Raw genomic sequence first — 18,940 nt, forward strand, 5'->3', positions numbered from 1 at the left:
AGGAAAAAAGCAATATGTCTAAGTTAATATAACTGATGTGATTTTAAATGTGGACATGTTACTAAACTGTTAAATCAATATAAAAATAGACATTTTAACAATTTCAGCCACAAACCCAAAACTTAGCCCCAACTTATTTCTTATCTTCTCAATGGGAAATGGAGATCTCCTTTCGAATTTTAAATTAAACTGCCTACTTGACAACTCCACGTGGATATCTAGACCACTTAAAATGGTGAAAACAGAATTCCTAAGACCCTACCCATCTCACCTTGCCTCATCTTACTCCCTGCCAGTTTTCCCACATATGGAGTACCATCACCTCCACAGTTACTCAAACCAAACACATAGGAATTACTCTAAATTTCTGTTTCCTTCAACTGTCACATTCAGTTGCGCAGTCAAGTTCTGTCAACCTGACTTCCAAAATCCTATAACCCAATCTGCTTATTTCTGTCTCCATTACTACCACCCTGGTCCAAACCCCACTATCTCTCAGTTGGCTTGTTGCCATAGTCCCCTAATTGATCTCTCTGATCCTATACTTACCCCCTTGCAATCCCATTCTCCACACAGCAGCCATAGTAAATTTTCAGCAAAGTATGTCAACATCTTCGTTACCCTACTTAGCTTTTCATTGAACTGAGAATAAAACCTGAGCTCTTGTAATCCCCTACAAATAGGTTCCTCTCGCCCATGCCAGCATCCTTGGCGCTCCTGAAGCACACCAAGCTCTAACTGCCCTGTCTGGGATGCTCTCCCCTCATTGGCACGTGGCTGATCCACTGCCACATCCCCTGCTCAAACAAGTCATCTCTGACTGCTCCACCTAAAGTGGTCCAGACACATCATGTTCTTATCCTACATAATTTAAATTCTCACTATCTGCTATTTTTCTTGTTTATCAATCTGTTGTTTTATCATCTATCCCCTCTGACTAGATATTTCATTAGTGCTATGTGTTCACTGCTGCATCTCCTGTACTTAGATTAATGCTTACCACATACAGTAGTAGGTCCTCAAAATATTTCTTGAAGTAAATGAATAAATAAATGAAGCCTCCTGAAGCATCAAAAGGTACAACAGTCTTTTGAATATCTAAATGCTGGAGTGTTTATTACAGAAAATCAACATTGTGTTTTAGCGATTACTGTTCATCAACCCTTGGATGTGTAAGTCTCACAACTGACCATGACTAATTTATGCTTGTATACTTGCAGTGCCTGGCGCAGCATATGTCTTAAGCAGAGCCAGTGCCTAAAAATTCTACATTATGTGTTTGTGATTACTCTATTTGTCTCATAAATGTTGCTTACGGATATTTTCTTAGAGACATTAACTCAATATTAAATGACATAGGAAAAGCATATGTAGCATACTCAGTCAGTCAATCAACAATCTGTATTAACCACTGGTGGTAGGGAAAGAGAGTTCTCATGACCACATTATTGATTATCTGAGTCCCTGTAATTACATGCTTGCAGAGGAAAACATATGTTTTCATAACATCAAAATCACTGATGAACCAACCACAAATAAAATTAACTCATTTCTCACACATCTTTCCCTTAGCATTCCTTGGAGTTCTGCAGTGCACAATCTATATGGCCAAATGAAGTGAGCCTTTGCCCTTAAGACTAATATCTATACTCCGCTGATTTTTGAAAAATACTTCAGTCCGTATGCAAATACAAATCCCCTGCAAATTGAAATTAAAATTCTTATATAAGACATAAGCTATGGTCTAAAATGTATGTCCCTACAAAATTCATCTCTTGAACCCTAACCCCGAAGGTGATAGTATTAGGAGGTGGGGCCTTTGGGAGGGCTCTGCCCTCATAAATAGGATTAGTGCCTGATGTAGTTTGGATGTCCCCTCCAAATCTCATGTTGAAATGTAATCCCCAGTGTTGGAGGTGGAGCTTAGAGAGGTAATTGGATTATGGGGGCAGATCCCTCATGAATGGCTTCACACCATCCCCTTCATGATGAGTGAGTTCAGGGCCCTGTTTAAAAGTTGGTTGTTTAAAAGTACATGGCACCTCCCACCATCCCGTTCTCGTTCTCATTCTTGCTCCTGCTCTTGCTATAACTTTCTCCCATATGATATGCAGGTTTCCACTTCACTTTCCATATGATTGAAAGCTTCCTGAGGCCTCCCCAGAAGCTGGGCAGATGCCAACACCCTGCCTCCTGTAAAGCCAGCAGAACCATGAGCCAATTAAACCTCTTTTCTTTATAAATTACCCAGCCTTGGGTATTTCTTTAAATCAATGGAAGAACAACCTAATAGAGGGCCCTTATAAGGGGCCTATGGGAGCTTGTTAACTCCTTTTGCCCTTCTGTGAGGACACATAAAAGTTGACATCTATGAGGAAGAAGCCTCCACCAGAATCTGCTGGTGCCTTGATCTTGGACTTCCCAGCATCTGAAACTGTGAGCAACAAATCTGTGTTTATAAATTATCCAGTCTAAGCTATTTGTTATAGCAGTCAGCATGGACTAAGACAATATAGATTTTCTAGACATAGATTAAAGTGATGTTGGAGAATCCTTCTAATATTACACAAAGCCACTGACAATTAAGAGTTATGCTCAATTAAAGACCAGCTAACAACTGAAGAAACAATCAATAAGGAAAATGACATAGCAGATACTCACAAAGAGAATATTAGTCAAATAATTATATTCTGAATTAAGAAAGCCCCTTGGGCAAAGCTGATGAAGCCTTCAAATATTAATTCAAAAAGCTAGTTTAGGGAGAAAATTATCTTTATGACCTTGCTGCAAAAGCCAAACATGAACTGAAGATAATTGTTTATGGCTATACTCTGTTACAATTTATTTAACAGAATTAGCAGAGTTTCATCCTAAGAATTAGCAGAGTGTCATTACAATCTCAATTTTATTATTAATAGTTCAAATATAAACTTATTTTCATAATCTGTGGTTCTATTTTTCAAGATAAAGCTCCAATCAAAACCTTCTCATGAAATTTGTTTCTATTTTGATAGAATTAACTTTAATTGTCTTTTTTTTTCTGGAATGAATTATTCCCATAAGACAGAGATTTCCACAAGGTACTATGTTGGGCACCAGGGACAGAATAATGAGCAACTCCAGAAAAATTATCATGATCTTTCCTTTCAAACTTAAAAGTTTATATTGTGTTCAGAAGTTATATACATATTGGATGTTCCTGGCATATAAAGTTAGGTAAATGTACACAAATAAGTAACGGAAAAGATGATTGTGAACATGTCCAATATAAAAGTAGAAAGCAACAGATGGACATCCAGAAACCTCAGTAGTAGTTCTGACTGGGTAATCACTTCAATGGTCTAGGATAGGATCTTTATTTTTCCTTCCCTTTATTAATTCTAGGGGGCTTTGAAAAATATTCACATTAGTGCTACTGAAAAAAACATAATTTTAATTAAACCTGGTGAGGCAGGCATTAATGATCCTACTTTCTAAAATATGAAGTTAATTAAATGTCTGAACCACACCCATTCTACTATTTGGTGGCAACACCAGGAATCAAATCCAGGTTTCCTATTCCAGGTACTATACTCTATTAAGAATATAAAAGTTCCCAGAGCATCAGTGCTTGCCATGAAGAAGGCTCTCCGTAACATCCAGCTGAATCTAGAAGTAAAAATCAAATTCAAGCAGAGAAGGCATAGAGAAAGATGACTTACGACACATGTTCAAATGAAATCCTTTACCTCCAGGTCATAAAAGGACCACACACTGTTCTCTTAGGGTAAAAACACTATTTCTAAGGACTCAGGGAACAAAGATTCTTAAGGATAGTGTCCATAAAAAAAAAAACTAGATAAATTCCAACATATCTATGTTTCTCTGAAAACAGGTCACATTTTATAAGTCTAAAGCAATGTACTGAAAAGAAGTATAATAAATGTGTTAGAGAAAAAGTCATCCCCAGAGTTGCTAGATTTAGCAAATAAAAAAGACAACCTGCTAAAAATGAGTTTCAGAAAAATAATGAATAAGTTTTCAGTATAAGTAGTATCTTAAATTCAAGATGAACTGGGTGTCCTGTATTTGATCTGGCCACTCCGGTTATTCTATATAGCTTTTCCTAACTGAAATTGTTGGTGGATAGGCAACAAAGAGAAGGCAGGTTCTATGCAGCATACTAGTAAGTTCCAGGCTATCAAATCACTCATTTTATCATTGAGAGCGCACAAAGGACTACCACACTGTAATCCTGTGTATGATAATTGAATCTGTTGAAAGCACTTGGATTCATAATTTGCAGTAAAACTAGAGCATAAAATATCTCCTTAAATCAAGTTCATTCATTTTGCTCTAAACACCATCCCACATAATGTATTTCCTAGGAACAAAACAAACTGCAATCTACTTATAAAAGGGAGATTTATTAATTGACAAAAATTCTTGGGATTACAAAGCATTGAGAGGCTGCACTTTCAGTCATGAGTTCTGGGTTCTAATCTTAGCATTTGTTACTAATAGGATGTGTGACTAGCACTAAGCAATTTTCTTCCCCTGAGTTTCCATTTCATCCCTGATAAAACAAGAAAAATAGCACCAGTTCTGGCCTTTTATGAAGTGTAAGGTGCTGACTGTCTTTACCAGAGTATAAAGTCAGGAATATCAGACTAACAATTAGGTGATAATTCTAGTTCCAGCTGCAACACTACATGGATCTCATGCTGAAACAATCACAACTTCTCTGGAGTTCATTTTCACTGGAGTTTGAGATCTTCAGTGGTAAAAACGGGCTGCTGTATTAACAGGCTATTAAGACTCCCCACCACAGCTTGCGGTATGAATAGGACAAGAAGTGGTCCTTGGGTCCATCAACTTAACTTCTTTTTGCCCTTCAACTTCCTCATTTTTAAATAGGGGAAAAGTCTTCTGGCTCCTTTACTCACTGCACAGGGTTGATGTGTGAGTCAAATTAGAAAATGCACATGGAAGCATTTCAAAATCTCTTCAACATATCTAAGAATTTGCTATCTCTTACACCCTTAGTACTCATTCCAATGGAGACAAAGGGCTGGGTTAAGGAGCAATGGCTGTTATTTCCTCAAAAAGGTCAGCCAAGAGAATCAGAAAAAGGATGACAGTAAAAAGGTTGTTTTTGGTGATACAAGCCCACAGGTTGAGGGGCCCTAACTGGGTTTGGATATAGGCCAGCAACATGCACCATGAACACTCAAAGTCCTTGGCCAAAGCAAATACTTTCGAATGGCATTCTTGACCGAATCCTACTAAGTTAAAAAAAAAAAAAGAAAAAAAAAGAGAACACTTTAAATTACATCATAGCCATCTGAGCAAAAACAACAAAACAGAAACAAATTCCATTGAAGTATCTGTACTAATAATCTGTACTCTCTACTTTCATGTATTAAGTGTATCTTTGCTAACTGCCCTGCAAACCTGGAAGCAATCAGAAGAAAGCCTAGCTGCCCTCTTGAAGTCTTTCAGTTGATCTAACTTTTACAAAGCTATTAATGAAAGACAACACTTCAAAGAAAGCCACAGCCATTGAAAATACAATGAACACTGAAGCCAATAATTTATAGTCAATGATAAGAGCCTGAGTTTTACATCACATCCATATCTTCCCCTCTTCTCACCAAAATCTTTTATTATCCTCCAATCACTTATTTCCTACATATTTTATTACACAAAAAATTCTTACCCATAAATGAGTTGTATTACATACCCTTTTAACAAGAGTGAATTTAGTTTTGCTTTTAAACTTTTACAATACATCCTGAGATATTTAGAAACCCTGGTGGGCACCCCAAAATCACTGTTGGAAGTTATTCCTTTCAGATAACACTAATGTCAATACAACCTGTTGTTTCAAACTTGCATATTCCACAGATGATACTTAAGGCTCACGAAGATATCCTTTTCCATACTGAGCAAGCAAAGAACCCCAAAATTCATATTAATTAGATGGTAGGAAATAAAACCAAATGGAAGTTGACTAAAACCTTTTATGAGCTCTTGTCATAAATGTGACTCAAATCTTACTCTCAAAACTTTTTACACAATGAATCAAATCAGAAGTTTATTATCCAGATATTCTACTTTACAGAAGACTCTTGCAGCTCAAACTGCTTATAAAATAATGATTTAATATAAAAGTCAGTGTCATTAAGCATAATGTTTAACACATTTTGATTTCATGAATGAAGCTAACAGCACTGCACCCGTCAAGAGGATGATGTTATTGTGTGAGTGGAGCACCCAGCAAAACTAATGAGCATGTGCACTACCCTGGTTCCAGCAGCTGCTGCAGGAAAAGGCGAAAAGTTGACAGACATTTTGTGTCTTTAGTAATACAAAGGGATGAACAAATTCATTCGTGAATGATAAAAAAAAAAAAAAGGAATTCTGGAGGTTAGGAAGCTTAGAAGGTGAATGGTTATCAACTTTTACAATAGTTTTAACAAAGAGCTTATTTTATCAAAATTACACACGGCAAAAATAAATGCTATTTCATTTTACACATACTATGTGCTCATATTTTGTAACTAAATGAAAAGTGTGGCACTCTTAAAATGATGGACTCAATTAAGTTAATGATTAAATTAAATAGTGCCAAGTTAGTATTGTAATACATTTTTATGGATATTTAAATAGATTTGTATTGCATATCGGGTACACTTCATCTCACAGTCTCTAAAAAGTTCATAAATTGATTAATAATATTCATTGAAAAAAATTAAACCTAACTGTATGGCATATAATCTGGGAAGAAACAAAACCTTCCCCCCTTTCCAATTTATCGCTTCCACTCAAGATTATTATAAACCTATCACAAGATAGAAAACTACAACTTATGTTTTGGGTTTTTAGAAATTTTCCACTAATCTACACAAGTCACGGCTTCTTCCAAATGCCCTCTATCTAGAAGTATTAAATAGGACTACAAAACTTGTTGACAGGATGGAGGGATGCAAGCCCTGGAACTGCATTTCAAATATAATTAGCTAAAGGGATACATACACACACACACACACACGTGTCTGTGTCCAAAGGGTCTCCCTGTGGCAATAACTTCACTTTCTACCAAAGTGGAACTGCTCACTCATGTGACAAAATGAATCTTGAAAAAGACAGAAAGGCTTTAAAATACATATTCAATATTCCAGATGTCTTGAAATGGAAAATTAATTAAAATATTTTATAAGGTTTATAGAATATTTCTTGGCTTCTAGAAAAGTAAGAAGAAAACTAGAAAAGTAAAAGAGAAGAAAAATTGACAAGGCAAAGTAAACTTTTGATATAAACATAATAACCCTCACGAGTTAAAAATATAACTAGATGAAACCTACTCGTAGAGCAACTAGTTTAATATGTTTTGCACTCTGGCCTAAAATAATGTATCAAAGGATAAAAATCCTTTGAAAATATACTGTACTAGGGTATTTGTGTTCTAATGCTAAAAAGATAATTATAATGGCCTAGTACTGAAATTTTCAACCACTCTATTTTAAAATGTCATTTGAGATTTCCCAATTTTTATACTCTGAAATTATATATGGAAACTAAACTCACTTGGGCAAAGTCTTTAGGCACATCATTAAATATGTGCTTCCACAGAAAGAGGCCGTAGAAGAAAACGTTAACCTCTTCCTGAGTTAGAAACCTCATGACATTAAATCTATGAGCCTTTGGTTTGCTTGCATTAATACTGACACTGACCTTCAGTATAGCACAGTGGTTAAGGGCCCTAGATGAGACAGACTTAGGCTTTAACCCCAGAATCACCTCTTTCTAAGAATATGACCTTAGGTACATTATTTACTCTCTTCGTAAAATGGAGATCATGATAAAAGTAAAGGAAATCATGCTGGAGTCAGATACACAGTGTTTCATTCATGATAGTTATTGTTTTTAAGTTAACTGAATATTAAGTGGAGTATATTTTTTAAACTAAGTTTTTGGTTTTTTTAAATAAAGAAAAATTATTTAATGGATTTATACAGCAGAATAAGTAGATGTTGGCTCTTGCTTCTTCCTAAGCCCCTAATTTAAAAGCAATAACTTCTCTACAGTAGCATTTTATATTAAAATAAAAGAGAGAGAGAGTTGTTTTCATGTATTTTTTCAAACTACAACTTAAAAAATGGACTCCTCAGACTAATATCTACACTTACATATAACACAATTTTCTGAATTTTATATTAAGATTAGGTGATAAACATTTAACTGACAAAAATAAATGCAAGAATATAATTTGGTTTTTTCAGTACTACTTAGAGGCTTTTTTTGGTCAAAAAATAAGTTATAGATTTGGGGACTATTTTTTCCCAAAATATAAAAGTTAAAACTGTTTGACAACAAATGTAAAAAAAATACAATAATTACCTATGATGAACACCATAGCAATATTTCATAATTAATTCTAAACTGGAGCACAGTTTTAATATCTGATAAAACAATGCTTTAACACTCTGCTATAGGTAATTTATGGATTAAATTGGCTGTTTTAGTTCTTATCCAGGGGTACTTACTTAGATAAATCCTAAAAGTAGGGTGATACCAATCCTTGGACCTCAAAACTGTCCATATAGCAAGTCCATTGAGCAGTAACTTTTGGAGGAGATTTGCAGGGTGTATTTTTGTGTTTATAAGTCAGCTACTAAAATGCCATTCTCTTTTCTCTTTTCAATGCCTTTTTCATTAGTCATGTGAATTAATCACTAATACCGGCACTGCAAAGAGTATACTAAATTTTCTGACTGGAAAGTATGATTGATAACTTATATAGAAATCTGCTAAAATTATCTGTAGGGAAAACACAAAATAACTCACATAAAAAGTCATGTTGGCTACTTTTCCTGCTCTTGGATCCTTATTTTATACAGTTTTAGTTATGTTGTTTGCATAATTTGACCTGGATCCACTACTCAAATTTGGAAAAATACTTAAAAGAATGAAACTATTCAATCTGAGAAATCGATACTCAGCTCTCCTGGTGAGAATAAAGAACTCTTACAGCTGAAAGAGATTTTTAAGCTCACTTACGAATCTCTCCGCCTTGAGTCTTCACCCTCTTTCACCTCCCCTCTTAAAGTTTGAGGTTCATTAACTTGAGCGAGTCACAAAGTTAGCTAATAGCAAAGCTGGAAACAAGATCTGGGGGTCTGGGCTCCCATTCCAGTTCCCTTTCCAGTACCTTACATAATCCCATAAAAGCTTCTGTTCAAACCTTAATAAAATTCATCTAAAAAATGAAAATGACATTTAAAGTCTATGAAATCACTATGCTGTCAGAACTTAATTCCCATCTACCAGGATAAGCAAATGCCTATCAAAGTTTGTGATTATATTTAAGGCACTGATGATACTCAAGGTAAAATGGTAAACTACTGAAAATCACCACTAAAAAGATAAGGAAACATGCATTATTTCCTTCAATTTTCTTAAGAATACTATGAGGTAAATGACATTATCTCCATTTTACAGAGAAAGTAAATAATGCACCTAAAGTCTTCCTCTTAGAAAAGTAGGTCTGGGGTTGAAGTCTAAGGCTGTCCTATCTAGGGTCCTTCACCATAAACAGAAATCAATTTCAAAGGGTTCACAACAGTGGCTCCTAATCAAGTAGTGGTGCCAACCCTTGAGGGGTATTTGGAAATGTATGGGAATGGATTTTCCATCACATGGATGGGGGTGGCCCTGGCATTTACTGTCTGGAGTTCAGGGATATTAAATGTCCTGCTATGCACTAGACGGCCTCTAACAACAAAAAAGCGTCACCACCAAATGCCAACATCTTCTTTTGAGAAGCAATGGTTTAGATGATTAAGAGATTAACAGATTATTATTAAACAAAATGGGAGAGTTTGGACACCTCTAAGTGATATCCTCCAATAACCTCTACTCTGATGTTGCAGTGAGTAGTTTGCTTGGGTCTGGCATGGTAAGGAAATAAAGAGTCTGCCCAAAGTTACTTAGTATTTCTAAGTTTGCTCCAGCTATGAAAACATCTGAGAAGCTTAAAATGCAGAATTGCTTCATATGATTTTACCTTCAAATTTGACTGAGAATTGGAAGGTACAAAATATTTTGTAATTTTCTGTGCATTCATAACACATGGTATAAAAGAAGTTGCTTAAAGGAAAACCTACCACTTCTGAAAGAAAACATAATAACTCAAATCTATGCACTAAACATGTAAATCAGTTGGCTTTGCAGTTTAGATATGGGAGAGACTGGACTACAATGGCATTTATCTGAGGTTTGAGAGCCCTCAGAATTCAAAACAAGTATGTTTTGAAGATCTTTACTTTGTTCTATAAAATGTTCTAATTTTATATTTTCACAATAATCATAATCAAAACAAAAGAAATTGCTTTCAATTACTGGGATGACTATCTTATTACCAACTACTGCCCTGCAATTTTAGTTCTAAGGTTTATATTTCTGTTAATGAGAAAATAAAAGAGGTAAATTTAATATGCATATATGCCTTCATAGCAAGTAAAAAATGAAAGCTGGTATGCTGTGCTAGAGGAATAAACGTTTCATGATTGTTCAGAGACACCCAGTGGGAGAAGTGAAATCATTATAGGCCAAATTGTAGCAAAGGCCAGCTGACCTACCATACTGTTTTTCAGGTAGTTAAAACCATATTTACTTTGCAAGAGTGTTTTAATGAATGCTGTAAATCTGCATTTGGCTGTGGTTTTATCATTTTGTTCGTAATTAACTGAGAATGTATTTTGGCATTACAGTTGCATAAATTTTGTAACTATGATTAAATTATATCTGCTTTTATTTATTCTACTTCTAAGAATTCCACACTTCACTAACATTAAAATAAAAGGAAGTCAACACTAGGTATGGTAGATATCTAGAACTTCTGGGTCTGCCCACATCACTTTCTTTCGGGAATGTACCCTCCTCAATGACATATCACCTTATGGGCTATCTGCCCCAACAAAACAGTCAAACAACCCTACTCTCCTGAATACAATGATGGGTTCAGAGTTGGGATGTGACCCAGGTAAGACCAGGGTAATCTGGGGAAGACTGATATGGATAAGAAGGCACCTCTCTAATATCAGAAGTTTAAGACCTACACACAGTTAACAAGCAGAAACTCTCAGCACATGAAGGAAGCATGCAAGAAAATAAAGCCAACACAGCACAGGGCCAAAAGATACATGGATAGATGAATACATGAACAAATGGATACATGGATAGATAAATAGATGCAAGGAAGGGCAGGTAAACACAGTAGATAGATGAAAAGATAAATAGAGATAGGTAGATACATAGATAGATAGACAGATAGAGAGAGAGATAGACTCAGAGACAGACAGAATTTTGGCAAGATTATTTGATTAGCTAAATTCACAGCTAACCCAATCCTGCAAGCAATTAAAATTATGTGAGTCAATTCTGTATGGGTTCAAGTTGAGTTTCTGTCACTTGCAACCAAAAGCTTTCTAATATATTGTAATTCAAAAAGAATGTCTTTCTTTAACAGGAGTACATTACTTAAGTTTGAAAAATGAGATTGGCTGGGCGCGGTGGCTCACGCCTGTAATCCCAGCACTTTGGGAGGCCAAGGCGGGCAGATCACCAGGTCGGGAGATGGAGACCATCCTGGCCAACAAGGTGAAACTCCGTCTCTAATAAAAAAAAATACAAAAATTAGCCGGGCATGGTGGTGGGCGCCTGTAGTCCCAGCTACTCGGGAGGCTGAGGCAAGAGAATGGTGTGAACCCAGAGGTAGAACTTACAGTGAGCCGAGATCGTGCCACTGCACTCCAGCCTGGGCGACAGAGTGAGACTCCGTCTCAAAAAAAAAAAGAAAAATGAGATTATATGATCCCTACTAACTCTAAATTTCAGTGATCCTGTGTGTGTGTGTTTTAATTATTTCATCAGCTCAGAAGGTCAGGGTCTTTTCTCTTTGTATATTTTCAGTATAGGTACTCAACTAAAAGTAGAGAAGATAATTCTTATTTTTTATAATTATCACTATGAATATGATATCAAATGGTGATCCTTTCTCTCCCGATTTTAGGTAAAATACACTTATTCAGAGAAGATAATTTGCAAAAAGTTAATCTTACTTCATAATTCAGAATCAAGGGAAAAGTCTCCCCTCTCCTGAAGATTAAAAAAGCTAACAATGGCACATAAAACATTTAAAAGCATTTTCATTGCAAACTAAAAACCAGAGAAAATATATCTTTAAAAGATTTAAAGGCCGGGTGCGGTGGCTCACGCCTGTAATCCCAGCACTTTGGGAGCCCAAGGCGGGTGGATCACAAGGTCAGGAGATCGAGACCATCCTGGCTAACACGGTGAAACCCCGTCTCTACTAAAAATATAAAAAATTAGCTAGGTGTGGTGGTGGTGGGCGCCTGTCGTCCCACCTACTCGGAGTCTGAGGCATGAGAATGGCGTGAACTCGGCTTGCAGTGAGCCAAGATTGCGCCACTGCACTCCAGCCTGGGTGACAGAGCAAGACTCCGTCTCAAAAAAAAAAAAAAGAAAAAGAAAAAAAAGCTTTAAAACATTTTTAGAATATTTATCAAAATGATTCTTACAAACTTAACACTCAGTTTGCTTTAGCTTTACCTACCTTAAACATTTGGTTGGCAACAAATATAAATTCCTACCACTCAGAGAAAATGAATTAAGCACTTACATTGCAAAAAAAAAAAAGTAATTTAAAATGAGAATATCAAGTCAGTAAATAAGATTACAGAGCTAAATATCAAATGAATGACTCATACGGAAAGACTTTCTTCCATTTTTATTCCTAGGTATGTGGCTCACAGGCACTTTTCCCTGAGAACCTGGTATAACAGATATTTCCAAGCCACATTCACCAGCTGTAATAGTGGCCAACGAAATCTACATCTATGCAGCTAAACTAATTTCATAGGAAGTCCTGCAAAGTCAGTAACTAGTCTGCATCCTAAATTCACAAATTAGTCATTTTTCAACCCTTCACTATCAATCAACTCAATGATTTATTTAATTGTCCTACAGTCCTTACTAAAGGTTTTTTATCCTAGGAAGAGGTTTTTATCCCACAATTGGCTGTGGGAACAAAGAACAAATATAGCTTGACACAGCAATTATAGGTTTAACTTCTAAGTTAATTTGTATTTTCAAATCTAGAGGAAGGGGTGCCTCAAAGTAGGACACACTCTCTATAATCAGATAAGGGTGAAGCTACAAGCTTTACCTATACAACCTGAAAAGAATTCCAAATATTTCAAAATAAATGATACTTGAGGCCAGAGTCAAATCATTTATTTAAGCAGAATAATTTAAAAAGGAAATTTTGTTGCTAGCATAATCAAAATACTAAAAATTTCCTCATCTTGAGGTGCTGAGGACATAAACGTGTGAAAATATTGACAATTTCTACAGATCATCAGATGACAGACTGAAAAAAAGCTACTGAATGATACCACAAGCCTATTTAAGTTTGTGTTATACTAAGCAAATTGATTTATTTAAAGATATCCATCTACACTAATTGCCACTGCATTAATTCTACCGCATTTTTAGGAATCATGTAGTTTAGGCTCTAACATGGGTCTGAATTTGAAACTTTGAAAACACTACAGATAGAAGAGCAATGAGAAATATTATTTCAGGGGCTCCTATGGATTTCTCCAGGCAGGAAGAATGCAATCTAGAAGAGTGCTTCAAGGACACTAAAAGGCAGCTTAGAGCTAGTTATATGGACCCTGGTTATGAACAACATAAGAAAAAAAGGCCATTATTGCACCAGAATTACCATTATAAAAATACTATAAACAATATCAAAGTTAGACTGGGTCAATGCCCAGAGGGTTTTATTATCATCAACACTAACAACTGCCTCACAAAATATGCTTAACAATTCATTTGTCTGAAAATTGTGGAAAGTTTATATTCCTATATAATTATAGAAACAATAATTTTAAAAAATACATAGCAATATTTATATACATAATCTGATTGTATTGTAAATACCGTGCAATAAAAATGCTACAGCTTTTAGAAGTGAGAGAAAAATTACAAGGAAAAAAAATGAGAGACGGAATTCCAAACACAGGACCAGGAATCTTAATTAATTCAGCACAGCTTTGCAGTGTCAAATAAAGTCTATCATAGAAAGCTATATGGGAGTGTAAAACTTCTGTTTCTGGACTTTGATCCAAGCTGTCATAAAAACTTGCCCTCACTTACTATCTCTTATTTCCAGTATATGCCAAATATTCTCAAGCTTTTGCCTGTACAAAACAAAGCAATAAAGTCAATCATGTCATCCTTACAATATAAATGACCTAAAACATCACCCACAATCACAGAGCTGATTAGTAATTAATGAAAGGTAACTTTATTCTAATATGCCGTCAAGAATAACAACAGCTGTTAAGCCGCATTAGCACCACGAAAGCTTCAGTTGTAAAGGCATACGCATTAAAGCCCTCAATTAACACAGTAGCTGAGGCCTTTAGGACTGCAAATTGTCTACAATAGTGACCTGGGAGTTTTCCAGATGTGATTTATTGGCCTCAAATTAATTTTTATGCCAACAGACTATGTTCTGAATCGTTCAATTGACACCTTCAAATGGACATAAACAGGTTGTGACAACTAAAAAGCTCCAAGCTGTAGCTTTTTTTTTTTTTTTTTGAGATGGAGTCTCACTCTGTTGCCCAGGCTGGAGTGTAGTGGCGCGATCTTGGCTCACTGCAACCTCTGCCTCCCGGGGTCAAGCGATTCTCCTTAGTAGCTGGGATTACAGGCGCGTGCCATGCCTGGCTAATTTTTGTATTTTTAGTAAAGACGGGGTTTCACCATGTTGGTCAGTCAGGCTGGTCTTGAACTCCTGACCTCGTGATCTGCCCGCCTCGTCTCCCAAAGTGCTGGGATTACAGGCATGAGCCAACGTGCCCGGCCCAGCCTATAGCTTTTAATAAGATGCGTAGCTCTCTACTTGAAGACAGTGATAGTAAACAATGTAATACAATGGCATAAATGCTTTCAAGGTCAACCCAAATTCACAGGTGTTTGAGAATTTAGGAATGCCAGAACCTTGATGTTCAATAACTACCATTGAGTGTAGATCATTTAGTCTGAGAAAAGGATGGAAAATCATGTATGAACGTCGAATGACAACAATTAAATAATGCAGAAATTGTTTTTATCAGCAAGCCTGATTACTGGTGCAGATGGACAATCTGGGTGAATATAAATATATTTTAAATCTTAAAACATGCCGCATGCATCTACAGAACTATTTTGTTTCATGGGTTTCCTGAATCACATACAATATTCATTTTACACTTACAAAGTGTAAAAAGAGGGGAAAAGCAAAGTAATGCGAGCTCCTACTTTAAAAAAAAAAAAAAAATCCTTAGCTGTAAAGTTAAAACGTATGCAATAAGTTTTTACCAGAATAATGCGAACCACACTGGGGTTAGTGGTTTGCATTTTTATAATCAACAAATGTTCATCCTCTTATTCACATTTTAAGTCTCCTGTTAATGCCACCAAATATAAAACCAAATTGGAATATTGTTTCATGAAAGACCTCTGGCTACACACAAATTCTTAGGTTATATTCTTTACTCTGACAACTCTCAGCACTTTATTATAACTCTTAAAATTGAGGACCTGCACTATTAAATATTTTACACTTTTATTTTCCAACTTACATTCAACATAACTTCTTAAGAATATGTATACACGCATATATATATATATATCACAGAAAGTGTTCAGCCTGTTGCCAACATCAACTGTAATTTAAAAACCCTAACCGAAAATTTTTTAAAAGTTTTTTTAGAGCCTCAGATGATCTAAATTTTACAGTGAGCATGGTAAATTTGAGAAATAGGATTTTGATCCTATGCTGCTTGGGAGAAAAAGTAATGGGAAAACAAATGTAACTCAGCTCTTTCAATTTATTTTCCAATAAAATGTTGCTACAATTTCAAAGTGTTGGTAGGTTATGAAAGTGTAGTGTTCTTATCTATGACTAGTCAAAAACGACCAAAAAGCCATCCCTAGTTTACATCTTTAAAAGAAAAATAGGGAACGAAGAAAGGACATTTATGCTGATTTATTAAACAATAACTTTTTTTCTTTAAACTGTTTATAGTTTGCCTAAAGAACAAGTCCAATACACACTTTTAAAAATCGGCCTGGTTCTCTGGCCCCCTGATCATTCTATGCGCTGTAACTCAAGGAGAGCAGAAGGCTGGGAATGCGCTGAGTGAAAGGAAAGTGGGTGCAGACGGCCTCAGAGGAGCAGGTGACCCCTGAAAACTGTTGGTCCACAGCAACAGATCATTCTAGACCTCCATGGCCTTAGGGTCTCAAGCTAAACTCGCAAAAAAGTGCCCTTTCAGGGCTATCCTCTGGGCGCTCAAGATTTAAGATTTTGAAGGAAGAAGGTGAAAGCGGGGGAAGACGATTTTAAAAGAAGGGCTGGGTTATTAAATAGAAAAGATTAATCCCGGAGCCTTCCACTCTGTCAAAAAACCCTGAAAGTGACTAAATTGACACCAACTCTGGATGTTCCTTAGGAAAAAAAACAAAACAAAACAAAACAAAAACAAGATTAAAAAGGGCCCAATTTAAGACCTTCATTAATACATCTGCAAGAGAGCAAAGAATAACAACAACTAAAGTTACACAGTCAATTTTCAATGATACATCGTCCCACTGGTGCCACCGGGGAGCCACCAACCAGCACCCGAGACCCGCCGCGCCCCCGGAAAAAGTGGGAAGGGAGATAGGGGGATGCTGAAGGAAGTACCTTGTTTTGTCTCCAAAGGGCAACATAGCAAACGTGGGAAGTTCGTTTTCGAACTCCGCCGATCCTGGACTCCAGGAGGCTCCGTAGGGGCAACAACGTGCGCAGGTGAGGTGAGGTGAGGTCGGCGACTCGGAGCCAGCTCCCTCACGGCCCCGGCCTCCGCGCCGCCGCCCGTCGCCTCCCGCTCGCCCGGCGCTGCGCCGCCCCCTGGCGGGGAGCGACCGGCAGAGCCACGGCCGCTCGCCGGCGGGTGGGACCCGGGCGTCGAACCCGGGCGGGTTCCTCGACCATCACCGCCTGGCGTGTGTCACCCTCCCGGCCAAGACGGCCAGCACCCGCTGCCCGACGGCCGCTGCCCAGAGAAGGCGGCAGCGGGGCACGGACTCTTTCTGCAAAGGGGAGCGTCCTGGAGTCCGCGCACCCCGACTATGCATCAACTCCTCAGGCTTCGGGGCACCCGCCGCCAAGCACTCTCCGCTCCACTCTTCCTGTCCCTCTGCTCCCAGTCTCAATTCCTCCCCAACTCTCCTGCGAGCGTTTCCCACGAGCGCTCCGACTGCCCGCTGCGCAGCCGCCTCCAAAAGGACAGGCTCCCTCCTCCCCGCCCTCCGCAAGGGCCGCCCCGGCGCTTGGCTCTGGACCAGAAAGAACTGGCCTCTGGGGTCTCCACTGCCCCTTGGGGTGCGCTCCGGGCGGCGCCTCCCCTGCGCCCTTTGTGTGCACGCCGCAAACCCCTCTGCAGAGCTCTACTTTTGGCGGCGCAGCCTTCGGCGGAAAAGCGAGTGAAAGGCGCGCGGGACAAGCAGGGGACTGGAAGGGGGGAAAAGGCGACCGCACTCACTTTGGGAAGGTTCCGTCATGTTGCCTTTGGGCTTTCCCGTGGTCTTGTCCCTAACCCCAGCTTCCCCGCCCAGCCAGGGCCAGGGCGAAGGGGGACGGGGGAGGAGCGGAGCCATCAAGACCGACTTGGAAATGGTGCTTCCGGAGCTGCAGGGAAGGGGCTCAGAAACTGTTTGGGGTTTGCTGATTGGATTTTGGGGAACCAGAGGGCTAGAAAGGGGCTAGGGGAAGGCCCGTGAGCACGGATGTATGAAAATAATCATGTTCCCGGGGAATACCAAGAGAGGCGGGGGTGAGGGTGGGAGGTCGGCAAGAACATTTTTGTATTTGAACTTTGTGAGCAAGTTGTATCAAATCCGACGCTTGAGTTTTTCGACTGTGCTCGCTTAGAGTTGAGGTTTCTACCTCGTAACAGGACCGAGGACCTACTCCAAAAGCAAAGGGCCTGGGAACAGGGGTGAACGAAGGGCACAATTCAACAAGGGAGAGAAATCAGCCCCGGGTCACAACTCCATGCCCCAGCCGGGTCTTCCGTGGGTCCTCTTCTTACCTGGTGGCTTTTCTAACAAAGTAAGAGAAAGTAAAGTCCCAGTGATCGTCCAGCCATGCTTCGACCGAGTCCTGATCCCTCTGCTGCTGCTTCTGCTGCTGGGGTTGCTGCTGCTGTCGCTGCCGCCCGAAGCTGGGGCCGGCCCGCTCCATGGTTGGCACCGCGCGCCTCGGAGGCTCTCTGGTACTGCTTTTCCACCCCAGCTGGGGTCCCTCCCTCAGAAGAACAGGACTCGGCCTCGAGACCCTCCCCCTTCGTCCTGCTCCAGTCGGGCCGGCTCTCGGCAAAGCGGCCGGAGCGCCAGGCCAGCCTCCTACCCCGCCCCGCCCCGCGCGGTTCTCCGGGCGCCCAGGTGTGGTGGGCGGGGCCAGGCGCAGCGGCCGCGCCCCCGCCCCGGGGTCCGGCAGTGTTCGGCTCTTGTAGGCCCTTGAGTCCCCTAGTTCCCAGGAGGCGGCTGCGGCGGCGCCCGGCGAGCTCTCCGGAAGCCAAGTGGCTGCGGCTGGATGGAGGCCACGCGGCCGCTGGGGTGCGCCGTGTGCTGAGCCGGCTTCTGGGGGGCGCGCTAGGTGACTGGGCGTGTTCTCAGAGTGCCCCAGGGAGGGAAGGTCGCGATGTGGGAAGTTTTGCCCGACAGTAAGAGATGGTGAGACCCTGGGCCCTTTTCCTGGGGCCTGGGAGTACAATGACCTTCCCGCCTAGCTTTTCCCTAGCCCTACGCTTGGGTCTGGGAGGAGCGGGACCGA

The 18,940-nt window shown here is 39.3% G+C and overlaps 1 protein-coding gene across 2 annotated transcripts in view; it reads right to left on the bottom strand.

The window, feature by feature from the left end:
* The window catches only part of PDE5A (phosphodiesterase 5A), a 137,160-nt gene extending 118,680 nt beyond the window's left edge, over window positions 1–18,480 (bottom strand). The window contains exon 1 of one of the 2 annotated variants that reach the window (XM_032146506.2): window positions 18,198–18,480. In XM_032146506.2, coding sequence (XP_032002397.1) covers window positions 18,198–18,349 — 152 coding nt within the window. In that variant the 5' untranslated portion in view covers window positions 18,350–18,480. Of the gene's footprint in view, window positions 1–16,807; window positions 17,395–18,197 lie in introns of those variants that run through there. The other variant, XM_032146511.2, reaches the window with a different exon arrangement.
* Between the last annotated feature and the right edge of the window lie 460 nt (window positions 18,481–18,940).

This window comes from Hylobates moloch, unplaced genomic scaffold (genome assembly GCF_009828535.3).
Source record: "Hylobates moloch isolate HMO894 unplaced genomic scaffold, HMol_V3 SCAFFOLD_3, whole genome shotgun sequence".
Lineage (NCBI taxonomy): Eukaryota > Metazoa > Chordata > Mammalia > Primates > Hylobatidae > Hylobates > Hylobates moloch.